Consider the following 27,640-nt stretch of genomic DNA (forward strand, 5'->3'; position numbering starts at 1 on the left):
GGGAGAGAAAGAAGAAAAGGGCATGGGGTGGGGGAGAATGGAATACAATGGGCTCAAATTCTGATCCTATAAATCCCACTTGCAGGATCTCACTCATGGGCTTCCATTCATTTGCCTTGCTGGGTCCCTTGAGGCTTGGTGCCTGGCAGGACTAGAGCAATTTGTAGCTGTGGGTCGCATGTTAGCCACATTTCGTCCTCTTCTTTCCCAACACCTTGGCTGCCCATAGAATACTTCTGCATTAGTGAGGAGTTAAAACAGGCATTCCCCAACTTCGGCCCTCCAGATGTTTTGGACTACAATTCCCATCATCCCTGATACTGGTCCTGCTAGCTAGGGATCATGGGAGTTGTAGGCCAAAACATCTGGAGAGCTGCAATTTGGGGGTGCCTGAGTTAAAACCACCCAGGGAGGGGGTGCTCTTGCCTGTGGCTTCCCATGTCAGCTCTTCAAGGAAGCCCACCAAGCACCTACTCTATTATCCTTTTGTATCAGGCACTGAAGTGGATCAGGATTTTTAAATTCTCTTACACTCTGCTGTTGCACACTATCTGAAGAAGTTTATACCAAGAACAAACTTACTTGGTCTCTAAGGTGCTACTGGACAATTTTTTTCGGTTTTTTAATATATTGTGACTGTGTCAGACCAACACGGCTACCTACCTGAATCTAGAACTCTGCTGTTTATTGTTTTAATGTTTTGTGGTATTTGTTATATTATTATTGTGTTTTATTGTTTCAAGGCAATGTAGATTGCCCTTGGGGTCAGCTGATATAAGGAAATCCTCAAAACAAATGACACAAATCTCCCATGGCACACAGATACTTGCTGTTCCAACTATGTAGCAGTCTATACAATGAATGACTCAATGCACCACTCAGAAATTGGCTGCTACCCCCTCAAAAGTGTTCTGACCAAGATAGCTTATTTATATCTTACTTTATTATTCCAGTTGTTCAGCTGAAGGACTGTGCCCAGCACATGTCATTTTTTCCCTATAGTGCAAAGTCCTTTCATAACACTGCAAGATGAACAGAGTAAAAATGTATGACCTTTCAATAGATGGCAAAGAACGGAGAGGGTAACTTTGAGAAGGAAGGGGAAATGGATTTTTCAAGTCAAATTGTCAGAATAATTATATTTTGTTTACCAACACCTGGTATTTTAAAACAAATAATCCTGAAGTGCTAAGAAGAAAGAATCATAGAATCATAGAAGGGACCCTGGGAATCATCTAATTCTATTCCAACCCCCTGCAATGCAGGAATATGCAGCTGTCCCTTGAAGGGATCGAACCTGCAACCTTGGCATTATCAGCACCACACTCTAATATAATACAATTGTTTGATGTAGAATAAAAATGCATTTAGATACTTATAGTTGTTTATTAACAGATATTAGATTAAATATTAAGTTTTGCAGAACATAAACAACAGTGACATTGTAAAATAAGAGCTACTGAGAACAGCAACTCAATTGTGGGTTTTGCCTAATCATGCGCTTGACATGATCCTCTTAAAAGACTGTATTGAACAGACCACAAAGCTTTAATATTTCATTGGATACCCATTTTAAGTCTATTTATTTAGTATATTGATTGTTAAATTCCACTCTGATCATTTTTATCGTTTTTGTAAAGAACTATGTAGAAATTCTGGTTTTAGTATGGTGGCTGTTAGGCCGTAATAATACACATTCATTCAGCAGTGAAGGGTAATACTTTGAGCCTTGATTATTTAAGGGAAGAAAGAAGAAAAAAGGAGCAGGGAATGCCAAGCAGGCATAGGACTGGGGGTGGGGTGGGGTGGGGGTAGAAGAAGAAGAAAAATTAAATTTTGATAGGTTTCATCAGTAAAGTTGCTTTCCGCCTGTCACTGTTTTGCAGGTGGAATATAATCACATACTTGCACATTTAGGTTGTGCAAAATTGCAAGTATTTGTCACTCTTCTGCATCAAACCTGCCCCCTCCTCTCTGAAAAAAAAACAGGCTTTTTGCAGTACAGAAAAGTAAACAGATAAGTATGGGCCAGCAATTGCTTGGTGCAATCTGATATAACCTCCATGCAAACAAATGAATTCTCAATAAACAGTGTCATGAACTGATTTGTGGAAACAAATCAAAGTGAACACTCAATAAACAGATAAATTTGAAAACAACAAATTTCACATACTTCTGAAAATGAACTATTAATAAGAGATTATTCCACTTCACAATAGCAAAACAAAAATTAGCTTTGGCACTTCTAAAGCTTTCACAAGCTCTCTGTTGTGTTCTATTGTGAAGCAAGGGGCTAATCATAGGCAGACATGGAATGCCTAGGTGATGTGAAGAACTATAACTTAGATTCTAGCAAAAACTTAGACTCTCCAAACCACAAATCTTCTCAGCCAACAAGCCAAATACAGATCCAGTAACATAGTTCCAAACCTTGTCTACAATATTGCTTTCAAGCCTAGGGGTGGTTTAGTAGACAAGGCAACTTGTGCCAAATGGTGTTGTGGTTTTCTGATATACTATATAGTCCAATGCCCACTGGGGAAAGCAGTGGAACAACCTGGATTGGTTTCAAAACTCAGTTTAAATGTTTCCTTACCAAAGTTATTCACTTCCATATTTCCCAATAAAAAATTCCTTCAATGCAATTTTTGTTTCCACAATTTAAAAAGGGTTTCAGTGCTATAATTGGATTATTAATATTTTTTAAAAAAGATGCAAACCAGTCAGAAGGGGAGAGCTTGTTGATAGGAATCCAATATTAAAAGGATGTAACATTTATAAAGTTAAGTAGAGCAAATGATTTTTTTAAATTTTATTTTTAGCTTCATAGAACTTTTTGCAAACTACAGTACTTGCTGTACTGTTCCTTTTTTATCCATCCTCCCCTTATTTTACCCTTCAGGGAGAGGGCAGGGACAAGCAAAGCTAGCAAGAGACCAAACGTCAGAGTTGCGCTTTGCCTCAATCTCTTTTCCTGCTTTCTACTCCTTGATTGCTCTGGAATGACAGTAACAGAATGGCAGTTCAGAGTTCACAAGTTCTGAATGAATTCCAGTTGCCAAGTACATCCAAGCAGACGTTATTTTTCTGACACCTCTAATCTCAGCACTTAAACTGGCAGTCTATGGAATTCTAACTTTCTGCTCCACCATGCAGATTAGGAGGTATCAACTACTTAATCAATAGTAATAAGCAGTGCTTTTTTTCTTTAAAAAATGTTTAGGGGTACTCTCATTTTCCTACTCATATTGAAATACTGCCCCTCAATAAGGCCAAACTTAGATTCACAAAATGTTTAGGGGTATGCGTACCCCTGCGTTCCCCCAGAAAAAAAATCACTGGTAATAAGAATAATATTACAGCTAGTATAGCTGTAAGTTCCACAAAATGTTAAATCAAGTGTGAATGAAGTTAGTTTGCTTGTGTGAGAGAGACCATAAATTGCACCATCACATGTTCAAGAGTGGTAAATACTGATGAATAGTACTGAGTTGGGAAGCACCCTGGAATTTGGAGGTTAAAGAACCTTCAATTAGAGAAATCCTCTTTGGAGGAGCCAACAGGTTTCAGAACAAAACATGACAAAGGAGCAGCCAGCGTCAATGGACCATGAGTCAGGCCAAGAGGATTCAGAACTCTCAGGGGAGATAGGAATACAACCCTCCCCCTCATAATCCAGGTAGCCCCCTCTCGGATTCAGAGACAGATGTCAAGTGGCTACCAAGTACTAGGAGAACAAATATTTCAACTGACTAGCAAATAATAGACCTGCTCCAAACTACCACCAGGAAGGCCCAGAAAATGGAAACAAAATGGAAAGGTATTAAAAGGAGATTTACAAAATTTCAAATTAACACTATATTTCCTGGTTTTGAGGATTTGAGGGCTCTCATTCACGACCTTCCCACTCCAAGTGGGACTTTTTTATGGCATTATTTTTTAATATTAATTTTGTAACAATTCCTTTATTTGCAAAAACATAGTTGCACTTCTGTAAATCAAGACCTTGATTCTAATTATTCGAAGTACTGAAAATAATACACCATTAAAATGAATAGATTTCCCAGGAAACCACCTATCAGCTGCTCCATCGCCGCCAGCGGCCGCTAATCACACTCTCGCTTGCTGCGACAAGGGCGGCTGTCTACTGGCTGCTGCTGCAGCGGAATCGAAAGGGCTAATGGCAGCAATCGGGCAGCTGTGACGTGAGCGGTTGTGTGCTGCGTTCTGGCAGGTGAGCGATTATAGGCACTCCCCCCCCCCCAAAAAAATATATATCAAGCAGCCAATCGCCACTTACAATCTCAGGCTCGCACCAAAAAAAAACATTCGTTTGTCCCCACCTCAGCACTACCTGTGTATAAGACGAACCTCAATTTTGAACCTCATTTTTGGGTCAAAAAAGCTCGTTTCATACATGAAAAAAATATGGTATATTAAAAGAAGAGTGGAAAACGTTTATTAAATATATGGAAAATAACTGTATACATCTGAAAACACTGGCAGCACTAAGATAAATTCAACAGAGTAAATAATTTTTGATGAATGTAAAAGTGGAAAACTGATTTGAATGGTTATAGTAAAATATGCAGGAATGCATGGCAAATAAAATGAACCATGGAAGGATAAGAAGGGAAGTCATTGGATATTTTAAAGTTTGCAAAATGTTTATTTTTAAATGAAAATTGAAAACTTAATAAAAATTATCTAAAAACAATAACAAAGCACTGAAAATAATACAACTTCAAAATTTAAACGTCGCACCTCTGAAAAGTCATCAAGTGAACAAAATATATTCTTAGCTAATAGTAATGCAATATGTAATATTATGTTAATCATTCACAATCCGTAACAGGTAAAAATGCTAAACTAAATACAAATGCAAAGCATTTCGTTTTTAAGGAGGGGGGAATGGTATTATTCCATATTTTATCAGCTTTTGCATACAAACAAATGTAAGAGTCTTGTGACTTCTTTGTTTGTCAACTGCTCCGGGGAGGATGCTTTTGAATATTAAGAAAAGCAGGAAATGAAACACAGGAATATTTTTTAAAAATTAAGCATTGTCAAACCTTTGGGGTGGAAAACTCTGCATGAAAATATATAGAAAAACTGTAACTGGGTTGCTGGATATATGTTGGTAAACAATTCCTATTCCATTACCTCTTACTAATGTGTGTGTGTGTAGGTGATGCAAAATCCAGTCTTATAAAGTATACATTCTTTAGTAAGTAATACATACACATTTTTTAAACTGATGGCAGATGGGCTGCCACAATACAAGTCTCAATATGAGAATAATTAAAGTCTGATTTGATTATCGTTTCTTTCAGAACTGAGGTCTTACATGACTAGAACTCTATGATCGGTAACATATTTTGAGAGAAGTTACCGTATTTTCTTTCTACCCTTCTTATCTCAATCCATTCCATATGCTGCCAGTCACAGTTAACAGGAAAACCACACACAACCTTAACTCTTTCTTTCCTGGCAATTTGAACAACAATTCAATACAATCACAGCAACACTCGAAACACCTAAGGATCTAATGGATGGCAAAATAAACCCATGGAAAGATCAGTCATATTGTTGTGCACAGTTTAGCAAAAGAAACAACAAGGTACCTACCGTGTCTTGAGATTTATCCTTGACATCATAGACTGTTAGTTTTATTTTAGTCTCCTCATAGATAGGGTAATCCGGGGGGAACGTCACACCAGTCAGAAACAGTGGGTCTCTTGTTCCCTGCATAGCACAAGCACATAACTCAGATTTAGCAAGGTAGCAGCTGTGTATCATGCTACAGTCAGCTATGGTCAATGAAACAATAGCCATGGGAATCTCCAAAGGCAGAGTTTTTGATGCAGCAAAGGCAGATTTGGATTGCCAACTGCAAGAGCCAGAGATACAAAACGTAATAGCGCGAACATTTACTCAGTATAAAGAGAGACGTTTTGAGATACAGAAGTTGAGTTCATGACCACAAACCACCCCAGGCAACTGTGTCACCGTATACTACAAAGCAGTACTCCTCTAATTAGGAACAGCCATTCAGCCATTCATTCATAATCCAAGACATATAAATTCACATGCACTTCATTTAAGTAGTCACATGTTACAATTCATGCAAAAGAACTAAAAATATGGGAAGCACTAGGCAAGGCCATAAATAGCTGTGTGGGAACCGTAAGCTGGAGTCACCAAGTTCCCCAGCTTTATATACAGAGCTTCATGTTTCCCTCCAAGTTCGTGCCTTTTATCTTCATGTATGGTTAATAATAGAACTGCAGAGTTGGAAAGGACCCTGAGGGTCATCTAGTGCAACCCCCTGCAATGGACTAGCAGAGAGAAAGCGCTGTACAACTTGACTGCCTTTCCATAAGAGTAGCAAAAATCCTTAAATCAGGAAAATAAATCAAAATCACATGTTTGGCTATGAAGCAGGGCAGAAACAGGCTGTGAACAATGACTAGATGACATTTTGACCTTCAAGGCTAGTGTCTTGGCAAAGGCATAGGCATAGCTTGAACAATGTTTGATTTATCTATTTTTTTTTTAAAAAAAATTAATAACCTTTTCATTTAAAGAAGGATTTTTTCAACAATGCAAGCTAAACTAAAAACTGATTCATAGTTGAAATGCATAGGCTTGTAGTATGATGGAAATAATTCCAGCTAGGCTTATCAGGGTTTAGTACTAGAACCTATTTCTAGCACCCAAGTCTTAGCCATGGAACACGCGATGTAAAAGAGAGTTCCTTTGAGTGTGCAATGAATGCCTTTGCCTCAACACTGAGTAAAGTAACTGCAGAAAGCTACAGCTTGGCTGGGACTAGAGTTTTCAAAGGTAGGAAGTATGACTTTAAAAGATATTTTAGACCCAGCACCAAAGGCTACATCTTGGATGGTGCTCAATAGGTTTTGCAGAATCAGCTTAAAAATATTATTTTAAATGACACTTTGTGTTTAATATAGCGGGGCCAGTGTGGCGTAGCAACTGGGGTGTTGGGCTTCAGTGAGAGAGAATTTCCTCAGCCAAAAGAGAATATATGGTCGTGGGTCAGTGAATATATTTCAGCATAACCGACCTCACAGGGCTGTTGTAAACGGGGCAGGGAATTTACGCTGTCCTTAGCAACTTGGAGGAAGGGCAGGATAAATTTTGCATGAAGAACTTAGCTTGCTGATGCAGTTAGTACAGCCAAATAACACATTTCCTTCAGGTTAATTGTTGTTCTTCCACTCATAAGATACTCGGGGTATGTAAAAGCAGAAGTACTCCATTCTTTAGCCTACTGACTGTTCAGCTACTCAATATTGACCTTGGAAATAACACATGAAAGCAAATAACCTCAAATTTGCTTGTGCTGTGTAAGGTGGCATTCCTTCTTCTTATCCTTAACCACTAAAATGCATGTGTGTGTATATGCGTGTCCACACGTGTCCACATGTATATATGCACCCATGCACCTATATGTGGGGGGTGACCTTGCCCATTTTGGTCACGCCCACCATTGGCATGTATCCCCCAGAGGATATGATTTCAGTCCTCTGGCTGAAAAAGGTTCCCCACACTCCCTCTCTGTCTTTTTTTTTTAAAGAGAAATTGCAGTAACACTACCATCATGGAAGAAGTTTGAAAAGAACTATTTGTATTTAAGTATTTTCAAATATATGTTTTTGAACCACATTTTTCATCTTAAAGCTCTATGCAGAGAGGTCAGATACAAATGTAACAGCTGCTTCACTCTTAATGAAAGTGATAAAAAAAAAGAATACCAATACTGTAAATTTATTTATAACTTGCTACAAACTTTTGCAATAAACCAATACCATACAATAACAGAAGAGCTCTTGTTTAGGGTTCCAGCCAGCCAGCCATGCATTTCCTGCAAGATACTATAAGCTAGCAGGAGCTCAAGCAAGCCATTCTACTCTCCTCCTCCCACCCACATTACATTCTTCTTTTACAAGCAATTTCCCTAGGCAAAGAAACCGTTTTCACCAAATCTTTTGAGAGTTGGAGTTTTATCATTGCCGTCTTCCCCTGCTGTGTATTTTTCTTACTGAAGGTGTTACTTCATGCTGTGATTCAAAGAAGCACGAAACTACTTGTCCATGAGCACAGGGGCTTTGTATATACAGTGGTGCCTCGACTTACGAATTTAATCCATTCGGAAGGCACCTTCATAGGTCGAAAAACACCATTGGAAATGCGAAAAATTCGTAAGTCGAAGCAACCCTATCTAAAAATTCATAAGTCGAAAAATCCCTATCTAAAACCATCACGGTTTCCTTTCGGATGTCGAGACATTCGTAAGTGCTCGGCCATTAGCCCCAATCGTAAGTCGAAAAATTTGGTTGTCGAGTCGTTCGTAAGTCGAGGTACCACTGTATTAAGAAGCAAACTGCTTTGCACGAGGATGGGATTTTGCAAAGTGGTCTTGTGATATTGCATAGTGGTCTTGCAGATCAATAAAGTTTTTTTTTAAAAAAAAAAATCCCACTCAGCTGTATTGTTTCTAATTTGCTTTTAGCCTCCTTTGAGGGATACTGGTGGCATACAAATGGAAGAATACATGAAAATAAAATACAGAGTTTGAACATATATAGGGTTCTGTGTAGAATGTCAGCCAACTCTAAACGGTAATAGGAAAGGGTTCGACTGATGCCTGAACAGTCTGCTACAACAAATGCAGTGCAACATGCCAAACAGTCTGCACAAGGCCCATCCTGCTGTGTTGCAGGCTGTTTAAGTTACAGCTTTAGTACTGCTAGCAGTTCAAGTCATGACAGCTAAATTTGCAGCCGGAAGACTGCTCAAAAAGCATTCCTTTGATGCATCAGGAAACTTTCTTTAATAGTGAGAACCTAATTCGGATGTATTTTCACAGAATTAAAACTTGCTTCCTTCCACAACGTATCCTAAAACTCCTTAACGTGAATATTTGGTAACAAAAAGTAAACTTTTGTTCCAAGCAGCAGACAAAGCCGAAAGTCACCAGGGCAAAGCCACATCAGGCAATGTTTGCTGCAGAAAGTTATGCCTACAAATATTAGTAGTATAAACTGTAGCACTCATTCATCATGAAGTACAAAGTCTTGTGTTTCAGATGACATAGTTCATTGCAAACATACAGCATGCTAACATTTTCTTAGCAGAAACTCCATATTTTAAAACACTTCTACATTGGGGGGGGGGGGTCCTTAACATCAAAGGAGAAGCAATAGTTCCCCAGAGCATTTTGCAGCGTGTCTGAAAAGCCAAACAACTTTTTATGTTTCCTTCTGCAGAAGCAGAAGTTTCACAAACAAGCAAATGCCAGCAACCCCCCCCCCGCTTTATACTGGCTTAAAAAAGAAAAGAAAATTTGGCATTTGATGACTAATGGTGATCAAACAAAGAAAGGAGCTCACCTCCACAATTTCTGTGCTTGTATATCGTGTTGAAGACTGTTCTCCAGGTTGAACCACGGTGATCTGCACAAATGTATTCAGTTTTCGATCACGAGTTGGAGCCACTAGATCTTTACATGCTGGAAATGGCACAGGAGGGAAGGGAGGGGAAAGTGGGGGGAAATCTCTGTAAAAACAAATCAAAGTGAACACACCACTCTGTGGCAAGGCAGACTGAGCTATGTTTCAGAGTTAAATTGCAGAAAAGCTTCAGCTGATTTAGCAGAGGAAGTCCTTTGGAAGTATCTTACAGAAATAGGAAGTCACATGTTGAAAGCTAAATTGAGTTTTCATTTCCATTAACCATCTATGCAATTCCTGCAAGGCTTTCCTGTGGAACTGGTTCAGCTCTTACATATGAACCTACTACATGTATGTGCATATGTGCACACGCAGACAGGCACACACTTCATATATGCAAATTTACACACACAGTGATTCCAATTTCAGCCCCCAGACCTAAGTATCCTGATGGAGAAATAAGCTTTCAAATAATTTGCCATGAAATCATTCTCAGACACCCCAACTTAGTCACCTTTTATTTAAACAAACTGCATCATGCTTGACTGTTTCAGGGAAGTCAAATTAAATACTGCCACTGGCTATGTTGATTTATATGCCCCAGTAAGACATTATAAAATTTCTTGGCAGGGCTAATCACAGGGTGAAGGTTCCATTTTTAAAGCAGTAAGTAGAGGACACAAATGGCAGGAATTGACATAGTGTGTTGCCAGTTTTATTACCATGCAGTGGCACTGCAGCTGTAACTCTATTTTTGAACAGGTTACAGTACAGGTAAACTGTCTTAAGGTGATGCTTCTGTTTAAGGGGAAATTTCTCAACATATATGTTACTGGAGGAAACCTGCTGAACTTACCCTATGGAAGGATTTTAAAAGAGTTTTATTCAACAGCTCAGAGAACAAACCCATCCCATGAACAACTAAGCAACATAGCTGCCAAGTCTCCCGTTTTTTGAGGGAAACCCCCGGATTTTAATCCGTTTCCCACTGTTATCGCAAATAGAAAAAAATCTCGGAAATCCCCCGGATTTCCTACCTGCCAGGGAGGCTCCATTTTGGGTGCTGCTCTGCCCATGTCTGGGCACCGTAAATCGGGCAGAGCAGCACCGGAAGTCGCTTCTACGCATGTCTGGACATGCGTAGAAGCGACTTCTGGTGCCGCGCCGCTGCTGATCCCGCATTTTTCAGTGGGAGACCTGGCAGCTATGCAGCAAGCAATTCATTTATTTTTTTAAGTGGGTAATGCCACAAGTCTACTCTCCATTCCTCCCCTCCTGATGCAAAAGGGGGGGGAATCCTGTACTGTTAATAACTCACCTACTGATGTGAATGGGACAACTAACGGTCCAGCAGCTATATCACACACATAGTTACTAAGTTTTACAGAGAGCCACCCCACCCCTCAAAAAAAACTGAAAAAGGTCAAACTAAGCCAACCATGGGGCAACCCTTACAACTATATCCTGGGGGGGGGGGCAAACAATCTATTGATTCTCATAATCTCCACAAAAGGTATCCCCAAAGATTCTGATTTCTTAGGAGTTAATTGTTTGCTTCTGCATATAGATTTAACATTACAAAAAGTTAATATAAACATGGTGAATCTCTCTGCTACACCTCATAACTTTAAACCTAAAGTTACATGTGTACAATATCTGACCAGCCTGTTGAGGCTACTGTGTAGAGTGCAAGAGAGTGCAAGACACAGGAAGTGCAAGAGGAACTGTGACCAGCTCTCCAGGAACAATCAAGAAGCACTGAGTACACAATCATTCAACGCAAGCTGCAAGTCCAGAAAACTAAGCTAATTAAGATTGCTTAGTGTATTTGAATTCTAGAAAACAATAAGTCCAGTGATTGTGCAAACTGAGGATGGATTCAGATGCTCAGCTTAGTCACGATGTGGAAAGAGGACAGTTTGGGCCCATTGCTCAAATGCTTTATCACATCCAAAATAAGAGGAGATACTATGCGTTTACAGCTGGACTTGCCTAAAACTGTTTCCTGTTGTGATCTCTCCACTTATCTGTGATATGTCAAAGCACATTTAAGTGGATGGTTCCAAAACAAAGCCAAAGAAAAGAAAGGAAGACTGGTGAACTCAGTGGTTTTTGTAGCTGTCCTTCCCTACCATATCTATATTCATAACATTTTACTAATAGCGCACAAGTCTCAGAACACTTACAGGAGCAACACACTGGTGGTATGTCCTAGGGCAGGGGTCAGCAAACTTTCTAATCATGGAGCCAGTCCACTGTCCCTCAGACCTTGTGGGGGGCCAGACTATATTTTGAAAAATAAAAATACCCTGCAAGCCGGTCCTGCAGCTATCTCTGGACCTGGAGGAGGAACACACTCTTCATGTGCTCAGGAGCAAATCTCAGTGCCACCTGCTCACCAGTGTTGTTGACAAGCAGCAGCCGCTCCATTGGCCCATCCTGCAGCCAATCCGAAGCTGTGCCAGCACTGTGGAAGTCAGTCCCCATGTGGTGAGGCATCCGCAGCTTCTTTTCAAGGAGCACGGGGACTGACCGAGCGGGTGGCAGGGTTCGTGGGCCGGATTTACAAGCCTGGTGGGCCACATCCGGCCCCCGGGTCATAGTTTGCCGACCCCTGTCCTAGGGCCTATAGGAAATTTCTCTCTAGAGAAAAGAAAATTATGCCCCAGGACATAATTCAGACACCCATCTACACACTTAAATGCTTTTCTCAAGAACGACGAGCCCATAAACAATCATCAGTGCCTCCAAAAATGCTCTTTGGAATCCCAAATGAAACAGATTTTGCTCAAACCAATATATGATGTTATGATTCTAAGATTAACTGCAATTTTATTTAAATCGCTAATAGTTTAACATTTTTATTTCTTTGAAGCTCCAATCATTTGCTCACAGGCTGGAAGGTAATAAAGATAGCCCAAAGCTGCCATCTCATTAATTGGCCTAGAATGTCAGATAAAAAACTCATCCCAAGGCAAATAAAAACTGCCAAGCCACTAATCATCTTCCACAAATCAATGGCCTATGTGAATGCTGAATGTCACACTCAGAAAAAGGTTTCTGATCCTAGCAACCTGTGTAGAATGTCATATTCTGTTTCAGTTTGTTTAAAGGTCAAGCAGGTATTTGCTCATAGCAGAATACTGACCATGCTTAAAATGTTTTATTTCTATGTTGACTCGCAAGTCAGTTTTATCCCAATGTAATAAATAATATTAAATATACTTCTAGGCAAGTTCTTGTCAGTAAGCTTACTTTCTCAAATACATTTAAGGCACTGCTCAATCAACTGCCACTTATATGGCCAGGATAGGGAACCTGTAGGCTGCCAGGTGTTGTTGAATTATAGCTCATGACAACCCTAACCATCAAACATGCTGGCTGGGCTGATGGGAGTTGAACAATACCTGGGAAAGACACAGGTTCTCCACCTTGGCTTGGATTCTGACTGCCTTGTGTATTAGCTGAAAACGATTTTGCTTTTGTGCAGAAGGGTCACCAGCCTCTACCACAGGAAGGAAAAGAGGGAGTGGTTTTCTTCCCCCTTCATCTTTGTGGTTTAGTAAACTTCAAACACAGCACAGCAGTATGTTGAGTTACCTATGGGAGATGGAACTCTAAAACACTGCTCTCTCTCCTGGCTAGCTCAGTCCTAGTTGCAGAGGGCTGTTGCAGGTAGTTGTCAGGGAGCTGGGAATTCTTCCATGGGAAACATTCCTAGCACCCAAAATTTCAACTCAGATGTGCTCCTTCATATGAAAATGCAGAACAGACCTTTGGCTATCACAGCTTAGGACTTCCATCAACCTCAACTGATGGTTTTCTAACTTCCTTTCTAATTTTGCATTTTATTATTATAGTTATAGCTATAAAATCCAAATCCTAAATAAACTCCTTCTTAGTCCTCTTTCGCAATAATTCATATAGTTCTCCTTACAAAACTTCTTGTAACCCTACAAGCAATGTCAATTGATTACAATTGTCTTTCAAATATATCATGAATTTCTTCTTGTTCTTTACTGAAGTCTGGTCTTCCTGGTTCTGAATTTTCCCAGTTGGATTCTGGGATGTATTTCCAACCTTATAGGGCAGCAAGAGAGAAAGGGAAAGTGTTCCTATTGTACCCATAGCCAATACCCACTGTCAGGCCATGATAGGGAAGGAGCACATGGAGAAACTTTTGTGAGAGTTTTACTCATAAAACCCATAAAATCCCTTAAACATACCTCAGTTGTTAAGAGATATAGCTAAGATTCTTGAATATAGACTCTATGGTCTCAGGGTAAAAACCTTCAGAATTTGGCTTAGGCAATCAACCTGTGAGCTATAATGTTTAGTTTTCTAAAATGAAAGAAACATGCCAAAAGGATGTAACTGATGGCCAACCTACCAAAGCCCTCACCATTGGCTTCATTGAGAGATCAGCTGCCATTTGACTCCTTCCCTCCGGAACAGTTTCTGTCCCGGAACCGCTTTGTAACCTGAGTTTGCTCATTTCCTCTTCCCTTCCATTCATTTTTTCAATATGAGCCGCACCTTTTAGACTAAAAGCTAAAGGACCCTTGGACGGTTAGGTCCAGTCAAAGGTGACTATAGGGTGCGGCGCTCATCTCAATTCAGGCCAAGAGAGCCGGTGTTTGTCCACAGACAGATTTCCGAATCATGTGGCTCAATGAGACATCATGATGAGTGCCAGAGCGCACGGAAACGCCGTTTACCTTTGCGCTGCAGCAGTACCTATTTATCTACTTGCACTGGTATGCTTTTGAACTGCTAGGTTGGCAGAAGCTGGGACACAGCAACAAGAGCTCACCCCATCTCACAAATTCGAACTGCCTACCTTCTGTTTAGCAAGCCCAAGGGGCTTAGTGACTTAGACCACAACACCACCTACATCCCTACACCTTTTAGAGTGCAAGTCTGCAGGCAGCAACTATGTACAGCACAAAGCAAATTTTAGGTACCGGGACGGGTACTTAAAAATTATTTTAAGAAGTAACACCAACAACGCCGCCCCCCAAAAGCAATCATGAAAATATTTTCACCAATGAAGTCAAGGCATCTTTGCAAAATAATGGATGTAATCTGAGGAACAGAACCCCATTAGAACACAAGCCATCAAAATAAACAAAATTTGCATTAATGGTGCAAGTTAGTGGAGTGATACATTTGTCCAACTGAATGTAAATGTTGTAAAGCTTAGCCAAAAACAGATTTAGGCCAGCTTTTGAAAAATATGCAAAATAAGTAATACACTGCATAGAACAAATCAGAATGCTTTTTTTTAAATAAAAAAACCAACCCTGTGCTTAAACAATTTAATGCATAATAAATATTTGAAACCATAAACCTCTCCATGCCCCCACTCTCAAAACACTGAGTCCCTTTCTCTTCGTATTATATCTTCACTTCATCTCCTTTAGTCTGAAATGTTTGTCAAAAATCCAATCCCATTATCTGCTGCATCACTCTGGAACATCAGTGATAAAACTGTGTCTCTTAAAAATGGTTACCGGTAAATCCCAGCAGGACCCTTCCAGCTGTTAAATAGCTTTTCAAGTTCAGATATCCACTAACTTTTCACTGAACAGTGGTCCCTCAAAATACTTCCCTCAAAATATGCTTTTTAGTCCAAAACAAACAAGTAAAACTTATGACTGAAAAGTCTTCTTTCGCCTACTGGCTTTAGAAGAAAAACATCCTCGGTCACTATCCATATATTCTTGCCTCTATAAAATCTGAGCTTCTCTAATGAGCTCAGGTTAGAATCATTCTGCAGAAAAGCAAAATCTAGAAATAAATGCTGGTATGAAAAGCATAGGATAGAAATGATCCTTTCCTTCTGTTGGTCCAGATGAAAGGATAGATCTGGAACCAATGGGTTCAAATTACAAGAAAAAATCATTCCCTCAGATGACTGTGTACTCTCCATCATTCTGGCACTGGATTTCGGTTCAACAAAGCAAGGGAAGTTGCATTTTTTACAGAAAAAAAAGTGCTTATCTAATGCTATGAAGACATGTTCAGTTAATTAGTATGCTTGACTGACTGAACATTTTAGCTATGCTACATGTACTTTAACAAAAAGAATGGCATGTACCAATTAATAAGATACACTTTCCCAAAGAGACATTCTGTTTCAAAAGGTAACACTCAAGAAGCTGCTGTACCTTGAAATTAAAACCTTTCCTATAAATAATTTTTACATGAACATATTAATTAGTTCAACATTAAAAATCCTATCTTTTATAGACCTGCATATATTATAAAGGTTAGAATGTGTAAGTGTTCCAGCCCCAAGTTTGCAGTGTTTAATAATAAAAAGGTCTGAGCCAGCTCATCAATAGATTAAACAACCCAAACTGCTTCCATTCAAGGTTTTAGAGATTCATTTACAAGGCCACTTGATAAAATGGTTGTTATATGCCTCTCTTCTTTTCAGGGCTTTCTAAAGTGGAAAGTCATGGTCTTTATATATTATATAATTGTATCCAACTAAGTTCTACTCAGAGTAGACACAATAGATGTTAAGGTAGTCATGCTCATTGTTTCTGTGGATCTACTCTGAGTATGACTTGGCTGGATGTGACCTATCAACTTTAGTTTTATGCAACATTTAAAGTTGTGTCTTACCAAGACTGAATTCAAGTTTTGGTTCACTGACAGTCCTCTGAAGATCTGTTGGTAAAAGAGTATCTAGTTAAAATATATACGGTAATAATGCATACACTGGAATTTTGTTTGACGAAGTATACTTAGCATTGTACCAATGGTGTTGCTGGGAATACACCCTACAGTGAGCTGCAAATCAAGGGGCAATGTTTCACCACATCTACTTTTTTAAGAGCCCCCTGCAGTCTATCAATAAGCAACATTTTTTGTGTTCTAATTAATCACATTCATTCTGACGAAGTAACTGTTATCCTGTGCACCAGTCAAAGAAAATTGGCTATGTCGTTTACATCAAAATTTCTCAAAATGCAAAGCTTACTGCTGCTTTTTCTCAACAAATTATTACTTCACCAGAATGGCTGGACATGTATTTAGAAGGGTCACATAACTAAACTCAGTGGAAACTCAGTACTGTAACATCATAATATTTCCAGAAGACTATCTGTGCAATGAAATGAATGTCTACTAGAAGTACACCCCATTGAATTTAATCAGACTTACTCATTGCCTAAACTTATGTACTTGGAATTAACTCCCATTCATTTCAGCAGAACTTACGTACTTCTATGCAAGCAAATTTAGAACTGAGACTACCTGTCAGTTTGCATTTCTTAGTAAAGAAAGTATTGATCTGATGTATAGATATCTTTCCTGTTCTACTTAGTTCAAGAGGGTTCTGGAAGCTTGTCTGTGTGTGTGGGGGGGGGAAAGATTTCTGATGTTTGGGTTATTCCTTCTGGGAAGCTGAGTACAGCTGGTTGAAACTGGTTTTGTTATCCTTTCTGTCAAGGTCATGCTGACTATAATAGTCAGGCCAGGAGGAGCCTGGGTTTCACTTACTTTCTATCCCTTTGTTCTGGTGTGTTCTGTTCTGTATGCTATAGTGTTAAGGTTTAGTCTTATTATAAGTTCTTGTTAGTTTAAAGTTAAGTCTGCTGCAATGGATTTCTTATAGACTGTGTCAATCTTGAATGTTATTGGATTTGTGGCCATTACGTTCATTTGCCTTCAGTAGCAGTAAAGCTCACCACCACAAGGTTTTTGAAACTCCCTATAATTGCAATAGAGGCTTCCTATTTGGTATGGAGGGCTGCTGTCTTAAATACAAGCCCTGCTGAACACATGGGAGTTGCTTTGGCCTTAGCTGTCCATAGTTAGCCAGTGATGCCAATTCATTCAGCTCCTTTCTTCTTTGAAAAATTTATATGATGCTGCCTTATGATTCAGAAGCATGATCAAAATTCTGACAGGTGGAGTACTATTGCTTGGAGTTAAAGGTAAAGGGGTTGCGGCGCTCATCTCGCCAGCGTACAGCTTCAGGGTCATGTGGCCAGCATGACAAAGCCGCTTCTGGTGAACCAGAGCAGCGCATGGAAACACCATTTACCTTCCTGCCGGAGCGGTACCTATTTATCTACTTGCACTTTGACATGTTTTCAAACTGCTAGGTTGGCAGGAGCTGGGACCAAGCAACAGGGGCTCACCCCCGTCATGGGGATTCGAACCGCCAACCTTCTGATCGGCAAGCCCTAGGCTCTGTGGTTTAGACCACAGCACCACCCGCGTATTGCTTGGAGTTAGGAAACCTTAAACAAGCCTGTCTCTCAGTCCTGGTTCCCATTTCTATAATGAAAGTGTTAAACTAATGATCTGACTCTAATTACTTGTTATGAGTAAAGTACAGTATCACGCTTTGAACATTAAATGTCCTGTAGAAATAGATGCAAAACAACATTAGTACACAGCATCTTTAAAAAAGAACACTACAAAGAATAGATTAACTGACAATGGATCTGCCTTCCATAGGAAGCAAGTTATGCAAGCCGGAAGCAAAATACAGTATTATATTAACATGTTTGTCTACAACAAAAGAGAGCGGTAACCTGTGCTCATCCAGATAATGTTTCACTTGAATCCCATCAGCCCGAGGCAACACCGCCAAATGGTTAGTGATTATGAGCACTGGAGTGCAATACACTTGGCAACAAAGATTTCTAATCTGCCTAAAACTGGCCATTCACAGAAGAGAGGATTTCCACCCAAAAAAAGGGAGTATCAACAGGATTAAGGTCCAATAAACAACACACTTACTTGTAAGCTTAGACTCTGCAAGATTGTCTCCCTGTGCTGATGGAATGAACTGATGTACTTCATCTGCTGCTCTTTCTTCCTTGATTTCCATGATCAGTCTCTGGAGCTGCTCGATTTTATTGCGCAGACCTTCAGAACTTGCCTCTCCGAGAGCCACAGCCCAAGATTCACAGTCAGACCTTGATGCAGCTTCAAGGTAAAGATCTGGTTCTCCACTCTGAAACTCTGCACTCAGAAAACATTGACATACTTTCATTAAGACAGACATTAACAGATGTATTTTTGAAGATTAGGGCAAGACTGATGCTTGCAGTGACACAGAATATCATACAGCTTCTGTTCTTGTGTCACAGAAGCAAATGAAATCAAGCTGCTGCTCTTCACATTCAGCACAACACAAAGTCCTCGCTGCACAGCTGGATCTTAAAGCAATTAATGTGTCCCAAAACTAGGTGGCAGTATCATTAAGCTGAAATTTAGAAGCCCTATCTGATGGATATTTGGCAGCTTAGCCAGTAGCTTTCAGGGAAACTAACTTAAGTATGAATTTGATTTAGCAGGGTAAACAGGCAGAATTCTGTCAAATGGAGTGGTGGGATTCATTAAAGGACAAAGTGTTCATTATTCTTTTTATTAGAACTACCCTTTACACTCAGCTGCCCATTCACTCTTGTCAGATTACTGTTCATCAATACCTGGCAACAATTTAGAACAATCAACCAACAGGTTATATGGAAAGGCTTCTGGCTTCATAGCTACCCATAGTAGCTGCCCTGGAGCCTGATAAAAGTCTAGTTGTCTCTTGGGTTCACAAGGAAATTCAAGGATCATTCATTTGATTGGAATTCACAAAGGAAATAGTCTCTAAGCATTTAAGATTCTGCCATGGAGACAGTTTCATTTAGTTGCAAATTCAGCATGACATTTAGTACGGTATAAATGATCAGGCACGGACTAAGGGGAGGGGGGCAAATCAATGCTACGCTAACAAAAGACACCAACTGATTTAGCTATATATCTGAAGGAATAAAACTGGTAGCTGTTGGGTTTTGAAGCTGAACACTGAAAGCTATCTAAATAAAAGTCAGTTCCCAATATTGTATCCCATTCCCCCAACATTCCACTGTACTTGCAGGGTCCAACTAGATGTGATGAGGCATGTATGGTTTTGATCCACGAATCTCTCCAATTCACAAATGAAGTGTGAATGAATGAATGAAGCCATTCAGGGATGTGGAATCTGTGGCCCTTCAGATGATGTTGCAATCCAGCTGTCATCAGCCTCAGCATGCATGACCAATGGTCAGGGATGATGGGAGCCGAATTCCAACAACATATGGAAGGCCCTAAGATCCTTATCTCTGCTTTACATGAAAAGTAGTATTATGGGGTGGATAGGGAAGGAAAACCCAACCATCCACAACCCCACCTTGCTGTGCTCCATTGCTTTAAGCCAGGGATTGAGAACATCTAGCCCACAAGCTTAATTAGGCCCAGCGTAAGGTCCTGCTGGCTCATTTCCCCCAAACCACACAGCTGCTGCGCACCCAGCATTATACATGCAGTGGAGAGGCAGCTGCCACTGCCTTAAAGTACACTCTTGGGACTTCAAAGCATGTCATATTGAGGTCACATGGCTTCCTTTGAGTTCCATAGGGTGAAATAAACAGGCTGGAATATGAGACACTGTTAAAAGGAGGCAAAACCTGCTACTGACTCCTGACACCTGGGTAATGGTGTTCCAATACTTGTTTTCATTTTCAACCATATAACTGCCTACATTCCCAGTGACTGACAATATTCTTTAAGAGCATACACATTTTTGTCTTTCCATTTGTATCCTTCAAATGTCCAAAAAAGCTTGATATCACCATTATATAATATTGCTATTTTAACCGTATTTCATCATTTTATGTTCATAAGCAGCTCAAAGAATGATGTTACTGAGCAGAATAATAAAAATGATACCATCACTTGGGGTTGAGTTTATGACCCTACATTTACTCATGCTTTCATTTACTGCTGTTATTTTAATGATGCTAAATGTTGTTTGTTATTTGTTATAACAGACTTCAGTTTTATAATATTGTTGTTCTACTGATTGCTTTGTAAGCAGGGGGATGCAGGAACGGTGTTGTGCAGTGGGCTGCAACAAAAAGGGGAATGACAGAAATTGCAGGGGGTGGGGGTCCACATGTAGAATAGGCTTCCATTTGCAGAAGGGAGCCTCTGGATGTCTGCCAAAATTTAGCTGAATTGAAACCTCTTTTAAAAATAAGTTATACTGTGAAATTTTCATGCAGGTATTAAGAGAGTGAACTTGCTTATTCGGCATGAAATATATACTGCACATACATTACCCACTCCTGACAAGCTTATTCTAAGGGCCAGAGTAGCCATGATGTTAAATATCCCTTTGCATTTAATGTGCACATTTTTTAAAAAAATTCAAATAGCAACCCCTGGGGATAAGCAGCTGATCATTATTAGGATCAATATTCTTTAACAACTCTAAAGAATGGAAGCTTCCTTTAAGTAAGTGTTTGTTGTACCGTCATACCTTGTTTGCCGAACGCATTGGAACTCGTACGTTTCAGCTCCTAAACGATCAAAAACCAGAAGTGAGTATTCCGGTTTTCGAATGATTTTTGGAAGCCGAATGTCTGGCACAGCTTCCATGGCTTCTGATTGGCTGCAAGACACTCCTGCAGCCAACTGGAAGCCACACCTTGGTTTTCGAACACATTCTGTTCGAGAACCAAGGTACGACTGTACTTACTCACTTGCATGTACATACTGCTTCTGTTGAGCTCTAACTCCACTTAACATTATTCTGATAACTGAAACTGATGTCTACAGCAAGAGAACATTGATTTTTTTTTCCTTTTACATTAAGTTGCAACATATGGAAGCAAATTGACTTTACTGTATTCTTCCATGTCAGGTACATGCTAAATAAATCATCCCATTGCCTACATGAAGAAAATATTTGGGTTCCAAATCTAGTTTGGTAAAACTCAAATTGGAATATAAGACTTTATGGGCCGAGTGTTGTTGTTTTATTTCGTAAAAGTCCACCAATGCCTTCTGTTATAGGCACACAGCAGGATATAAAGGGAGTGCATTTCTGCTTACACCACATAGCTAATAAGAGTGTTTGCCAGGACTGTTTTCACTGCCAACAACAAGCCAATGGAGAAGGCACTGTACACAAATTAGTTCAGATGTTCAACTGTCATTTGTTACAAAACATAATCCGCAATATGGGGCTTCATGGACTGTCAAGTTTAAAGAAGATAGTTGGCTAATTAAAAACATAATAATTAGTAGCCCTGTATAAGGAGATCATCTGTTCAATCACACATAGAATCTACCTCGTTTTCCCTCTTTCTTCTTAGTGTCTTAACAAATGAAACTGATTTGCAAAAATGATACATGTTAAAATATGAGAGACACTGCACACACCTTTGTAATTCAAGAAATATTTTTTTAAAGCATCATTTCCTTCATGTTAGAGTCAAGGCACACTGACCATGCAGGGAAAAGAAAGCAAAACCAAGGCACATTCATCATAAATTATGAAAAAGCACTTGCTTAAAAATGCATTTTCTTTTATGATTATTCTAGAAGTAGAAAAATATGTAAATTAATATGGGGAGGGACTATTGAGAGAAGTAATTACAAATAGCAAGCAAATACTTAAGTCACATAATTGCTGCAAAGATCAAGAAAGTGAGAATCTGCCTGATCTTCATCTTGTATAACCAATATGAGTGGATTACTAATGTCATGCTGTCATGCCTATATTCTTACTTAAAGAGTCAACTCCTCTTACATTAGCACCTATTCATCAGGCTGTTTCCTAAACAAGGCAAATGCTCTTAAACAATGCAGAGTTCAATTACCTCCCCAAAAGGAGGACATAAGCTATCCAACCTCTACATGCTCCACAGGGCTTCTGCAGTGATGTCCCCTGCACAACTATGCTCAGGAGATTAAATCAATTACTATAATAGACATGCCCACACAAAGTCAGTGGAAAGTTGCTATTCTCCTATTTTAGTGCATATTTTTGCTCTTCTATTATTTTTGTTCATACTGTGCTTTGTTTCCATTGTTCACACTCTTGGTTCAGTTGGTGATAAAGAGTAGGCTAGAAATATTTTTAATAATAATAATAATGTGATTTCAGTCCATTTGTGTTGTCATGTTCCCTACTGGGCTATAAAAAGGTCACGATGACGAGTGGAGGAGGAAGAACCCAGTCACAAGTAGCACAAATTTATCCTTAAGGAGACAGGGCAACTCCTGAGAAGGCTGACTTAGCTCCAGTAGCTGTCTACTGTGAAGCCAACTGCCCAGATATTCCAGAAATGGTCTGCTTAACTACTGGAGCTTTTTGCCTTGGTTGCTGCTGCTTCTTTTCTGAAACACCAGTGCTCATGCCCATAGTACCTAGTTTATCCTAGAACAATACGGGGTATTGAGACCACTGACTGCTTCCTTTAAAAAAAAAAGGATGACTTTTTGTAAAAAGAATGGCTTCAGCTGGTGAGCTGAATGATTGAGCTCCCTTTGACATTTTCTTTTCTTTTAAATAGGCATTTAATTACCACCTCATTTTGGAGTTCCTTTTCCATCTGATTCATAGGTCAACAAAAATGCCTCTCTCTTCCCTGGTCCAATATTTGTCTCTTCGTCTCATATGTACCAGCTACTGAGAACCCTGGATATCCAAAGCAGCAACAGGGGAAGTCTGCAAGAGTGGAGTCCTGATACTATAACCAAGATGTTGTTAATGCAGATGTGTACAGAAACTGACCTCTGCGTGCTTTGACCTTCCCAAAAACTTTGTGCTCCTTCCAAAGAAACATGAAGAAGTATATGTGATTTCCCCCGTCTAAAACCATTGCTTGCCATGGGCAGTTTACAATATTTACACCTGGGTTCTGCCGTCACTACCCTGAAGGAGCAATCATATTTTAACTACTGTATCTGACTCCATGAAGACAGTTCTATGGGGGTCACTCTAGGATCAGCAGAGAAGTCACAAGTATTACTCTTCCATGATCAATGTGGAGGAACAGACGTCACTACTGTATGTATTTCAAATGGAGTTCTTTGTGTGAAATTATGTCACTTTTAAAAATTGGGATGGGTTGCTAAGAGCAAAGTTGTGCTTTCAACATGCATATTCTGCATTATCACAGTAGTGGGAAATGCTTGAGAATATTAATAATGAACCTCTGCCGGTCTGAAAAATAAAGCACTATCACAACCATACATTCTAACAAAAGGAGAACTGAACTCTAATACATAAATTGTATCTGCAAGATAAGTGAACTACAGACATCAGAAGCTCTTGATACACAAAGCTAACTAAATCCTGAATTCATGTTAAAATTAGTAGTGATGAAATCATCTCTTGCTTACTGATTACGCAATGCTAACGATCACTTGAAAGTCAAACTTTCAGTCACAGATAAAGATTTAATTATTTTTGTTATCTTTTGTTATCCAGTTTTTTAAAAAAATCATAGCATTCATATTCCACTTTTGTCATTGCAACTTTTATATTGATATTTTAGATTAAAATCGTCATCGCCATTATATATACACAAAGAATCTTTGGGATAGGAAAGTAATATAATCACATCACATATTTCTAAAAAATTATATCAGAGAATGTTTGCTTTCACTAGCCACTCCATGCACTAAGATCCTCAGAGATCCTGCTCTAGATCTCTTATTTCTTACAAGGGCAATGGAACAGAGGGAGATGAGTGTTTCGAGTATGGATCACTGTATTCAAGAAATTCAACACACAGGCATATTTGTGTGTTCAGGCAAGAGGAAAACACCACCCACTTGGATTCCCAATATTTTTTAAAGTTACTTATATTTATATTAATAAAATGAGAGCAAAATGCTAAGGATTTGCATTTAAGTTTAATGTACCACTCCACTATGAAGCAAATGAAGTGCTGTTTTTAAGCCTCTTATATTTCAAGATAATCTGCTGTCTCTTCTTGGTTGGAGACAGAACTGCCATTATATACAAAAGACCTCTGATGACAGGTTGATCTGCTTATAATATATTTAGAATAGCTTCTCCATTAAACATGTTCATCTCTGTATCCTGTTACGCGTTATTTTTGCTTCTACAATTATATTTAATAAACTAGATTCGACGGGGCCTATACTGCTGGAAAAGTGAATCAGAGCCACTGCAATCCCATTTTTTAAATTATTATTTCATTAAATTTGTATACTGCATTTCATCCGAACATCTCAGGGCAGTCCACTGCATAAAATATGGAAGAAAACCGCAAAGAACATAATAAAAACAAGAACAAGAACAAAGCAAACCAATAACCCCCCTCCCACAAACACATTTAAAAGAACATACAGTAGACTGTTAATCATCCCAAGGCCTAGTTGAAGAGGAATGTTTTCGCCTGGCCCCTAAAGATGTATAATGAAAGCGCCAAACGAAACTCGCTGAGGAAACCATTCCACAAAGAGGGAGCCACTGCAGAAAAGGCCGATTCTTGTATTGCCACCCTCTCATTGAGGAGGCACACAAGGACTTAGATGATGATCGCAGAGTCTGGGTCGGTTTATATGGGCAGAGACGGTCCTTAAGGTATTGTGGTTCTGAGCCATTTAAGGCTTCATAGGTCAGAACTAGCACTTTAAATTGGGCCTGGAAAATAATTGGAAGCCAGTGCAGTTGGGCTAGGATTGGTGGAATATGCTCAAACCATCTTAACCCAGTAACAACCTGGCTGCTGAATTCTGCACCAGCTGAAGTTTCCAAATCATCTTTAGAGGTAGCCCTATGTATAACGTATTGAAATAATCAAACCTAGAGGTGACCAGAGCATAGACAACAGAAGATGGGCTATCTCTGTCCAGATAGAGGCACAGCTGAGCCACCGGTCAAAGCTGATGGAAGGCACTCTGCACCACTAAGGCCAACTGACAGCAAAGGATACAGGAGTTACCCCCAAGCTATGTACTCACTCCTTCAGAGGGAGTGTAACCCAATCGAGTGCAGGCACCCTCCCATCCATCCAGTCTAGGGAACCTCCCACTAACAGTGGCTCAGTCTTAGGTGGATTGAGCTTCAGTTTGTTGGCTCTCACCCAGCCCATTATTACAGAGGCAAGACAACAGTTCAGCAAATCAACTGAAGATGTAAAGGAGAAGTAGAGTTGTGTGTCTTCAACATATTGCTGACAATGTACTCCAAAACTATGGATAACCCCACTCAGCAGTTGCATGTAGATGTTAAACAGTGTAGGGGCTAAAATCATGTCCTGAGGAACCCAACACTGAAGGCTCCATGGGGCCCAAGTCGGACCAGAACCACCGCAAAGTGGTGCAACCTCCCTGCCCCAACTCAGACAGCCCCTCCAGGAGGATACCATGGTCAATGGTATTGAAAGCTGCTAAAAAGTCAAGGAAAATTAACAAGGACATATTTCCCATGTCTTTCTCCCATCATAGGTCATCATATGGGGTGATTAAAGCAGTTTCTGTGCCCAAAACAGGTAAATCCTGATTCAAATGGATCTAGAAAATCAGTTTCCTTTTTTAGCTGTTCCGTTTGCTTATCAGTAGGGCTCTTTGAGGATTTTTTCTACAACCAAGCAGTTCATAAATTATATCACTCACATACATACATACATACATACATACATACATACATACATATTGTGTAACATATTTAAAGAAAAATAATAGCCTGGAAATACCCCAAAAGAAGAGAGAGAAAATATTGTGCATCATACTTACTGAGCACTACTGAAACATCTGCTTTATTCCTGAATTCCACAACACAGCACCGCTCCAGGATTACTAACTCAGCAGCTTCACAACACTGTAAAGGGAACAAAAGAAAAGCAAGAGTTTTACTCAGATCCATCCAGTAATGTGGCAATTTAGGCTACAACAAAGTGAACAAGAAAGTATTACACACACCACCAGTTCTGTGAAGAAGCCAGGGCCCTCTCTCCATCAACCGGGGGTGGGGATGGGGAGATACTAAGCCACTTCACTGGCACAACTGACATACCAGTGACTTTTGGTTCCTCCTCTTCTCAAACTGTTTCCTCCAGCCAGCCACTTGTAACAAAGAACTGCAACCCGAGTTTGCTTATTTCCTTCTCCATCCTAACCCCCTTTCCTTTTTGGTGTTATCTTTTTAAAATTGTAAGCTTGAGGGAAAACACTGTCCTGTTCTTATTGATCTGCAAGGCACTCTGGGGGCCTTTTTTGGCTGAAGAGCTGTGTAAAAATTCTTTAAACATTTACTCACTGATAATAGAGTTTGCTATCTAATAATAAGCAGCTTTTATTTGTACTTCTGTATCATTAACTTTCTGTCTCAATTAGGCTCTGTTGGATAACTTGAGGGAGTTAAAATGATTTATTGAAAATCATGAGACTTTGTACCATGCAGTGGAAAAAAAATACTGTGGAAAAATAGCTTGAAAGAAGTTCTGAATGGAAGAGCAGAGGTGACCTTTCATTGCTCATGGACTGCAGAATGGAGACAACTTCCAAAAGAGACATAAAAATTACCCTTTCTTAGCAGAAAGGCAAGAATCTTGGCTGACATGTCAAGGAGCATCTTCAAAATGAATTTATAACTATTTACAGTTCTAAGATGCATGTTTATCTTCACAAATAAGTTTCAAAACGTAGCTGAAGAAGTGGCTAAGTCAGTCTGTGTCAGCCTGGGCCTCCCAGATTGCATGCTGGCTGGGGCTGATGGGAATTGTAGTCCAAAACATCTGGAAGGTGCCAGGTTGGCAAAGGCTGGGCAGTGGGCTAAGCCATGAGACTCGCCAGAGCAATCTATTAACTAACTATTAAAAGCTAAACCATTAATACACTAGCTGTACCCGGCCATGCGTTGCTGTGGCTCAGTCAGGGTCCCCGTTTCCCAGGAGAGGTGCATGATGTAATGACACCCCTCTCTCTGTTGCCCCGGCGTGTGATGTTATCTTCCTCCCACGTTACATCACCCTCCACCCTGACCCCTGTCTCTCTCCCCCTCGTATATCGTATGCACATTTTGGGGAGATCCCGGTGGGTGAGGGGGCAGGTGGTCCAGGTGCAGTCCCTTATAGAAGGTGGACATGCCGAGGGTGGGGGGGAGAGGAGAGGCGGTGGCGGAGAAGGAACAGGATCTGGTCTCCCAGATGGAACAGCCTACCGTATGTACATTTTGGGGAGGGGCTGGCGGATTCCCCTGGCGGATTCCAGCGGGCGGGGGGGGCAGGCAGCTGAGCTGCAGGTCCTTATCGAAGGCGGACATGCCGAGGGCAGCGGGGAGAGCTGAGGTGCCGGCGGCAAAGGGACAGGATCCAGCCCCCGCTCTCCCAGAAGGT

At 40.1% G+C, this 27,640-nt stretch overlaps 1 protein-coding gene across 12 annotated transcripts in view; it reads right to left on the reverse strand.

The window, feature by feature from the left end:
- The window catches only part of INPP4B (inositol polyphosphate-4-phosphatase type II B), a 267,689-nt gene that overhangs the window by 121,839 nt on the left and 118,210 nt on the right, over positions 1 to 27,640 (reverse strand). For 11 of the 12 annotated variants that reach the window (XM_035113742.2, XM_060278622.1, XM_060278620.1 and 8 more), the window contains 5 exons: positions 26,040 to 26,124; positions 18,240 to 18,464; positions 16,110 to 16,154; positions 9,417 to 9,535; positions 5,629 to 5,745 (listed from right to left, as the gene is read on the reverse strand). In XM_035113742.2, coding sequence (XP_034969633.1) covers positions 5,629 to 5,745; positions 9,417 to 9,535; positions 16,110 to 16,154; positions 18,240 to 18,464; positions 26,040 to 26,124 — 591 coding nt within the window. Of the gene's footprint in view, positions 1 to 5,628; positions 5,746 to 9,416; positions 9,536 to 16,109; positions 16,155 to 18,239; positions 18,470 to 26,039; positions 26,125 to 27,640 lie in introns of those variants that run through there. The other variant, XM_060278621.1, reaches the window with a different exon arrangement.

Source organism: Zootoca vivipara, chromosome 9 (genome assembly GCF_963506605.1).
Source record: "Zootoca vivipara chromosome 9, rZooViv1.1, whole genome shotgun sequence".
In the NCBI taxonomy this organism is placed as follows: domain Eukaryota; kingdom Metazoa; phylum Chordata; class Lepidosauria; order Squamata; family Lacertidae; genus Zootoca; species Zootoca vivipara.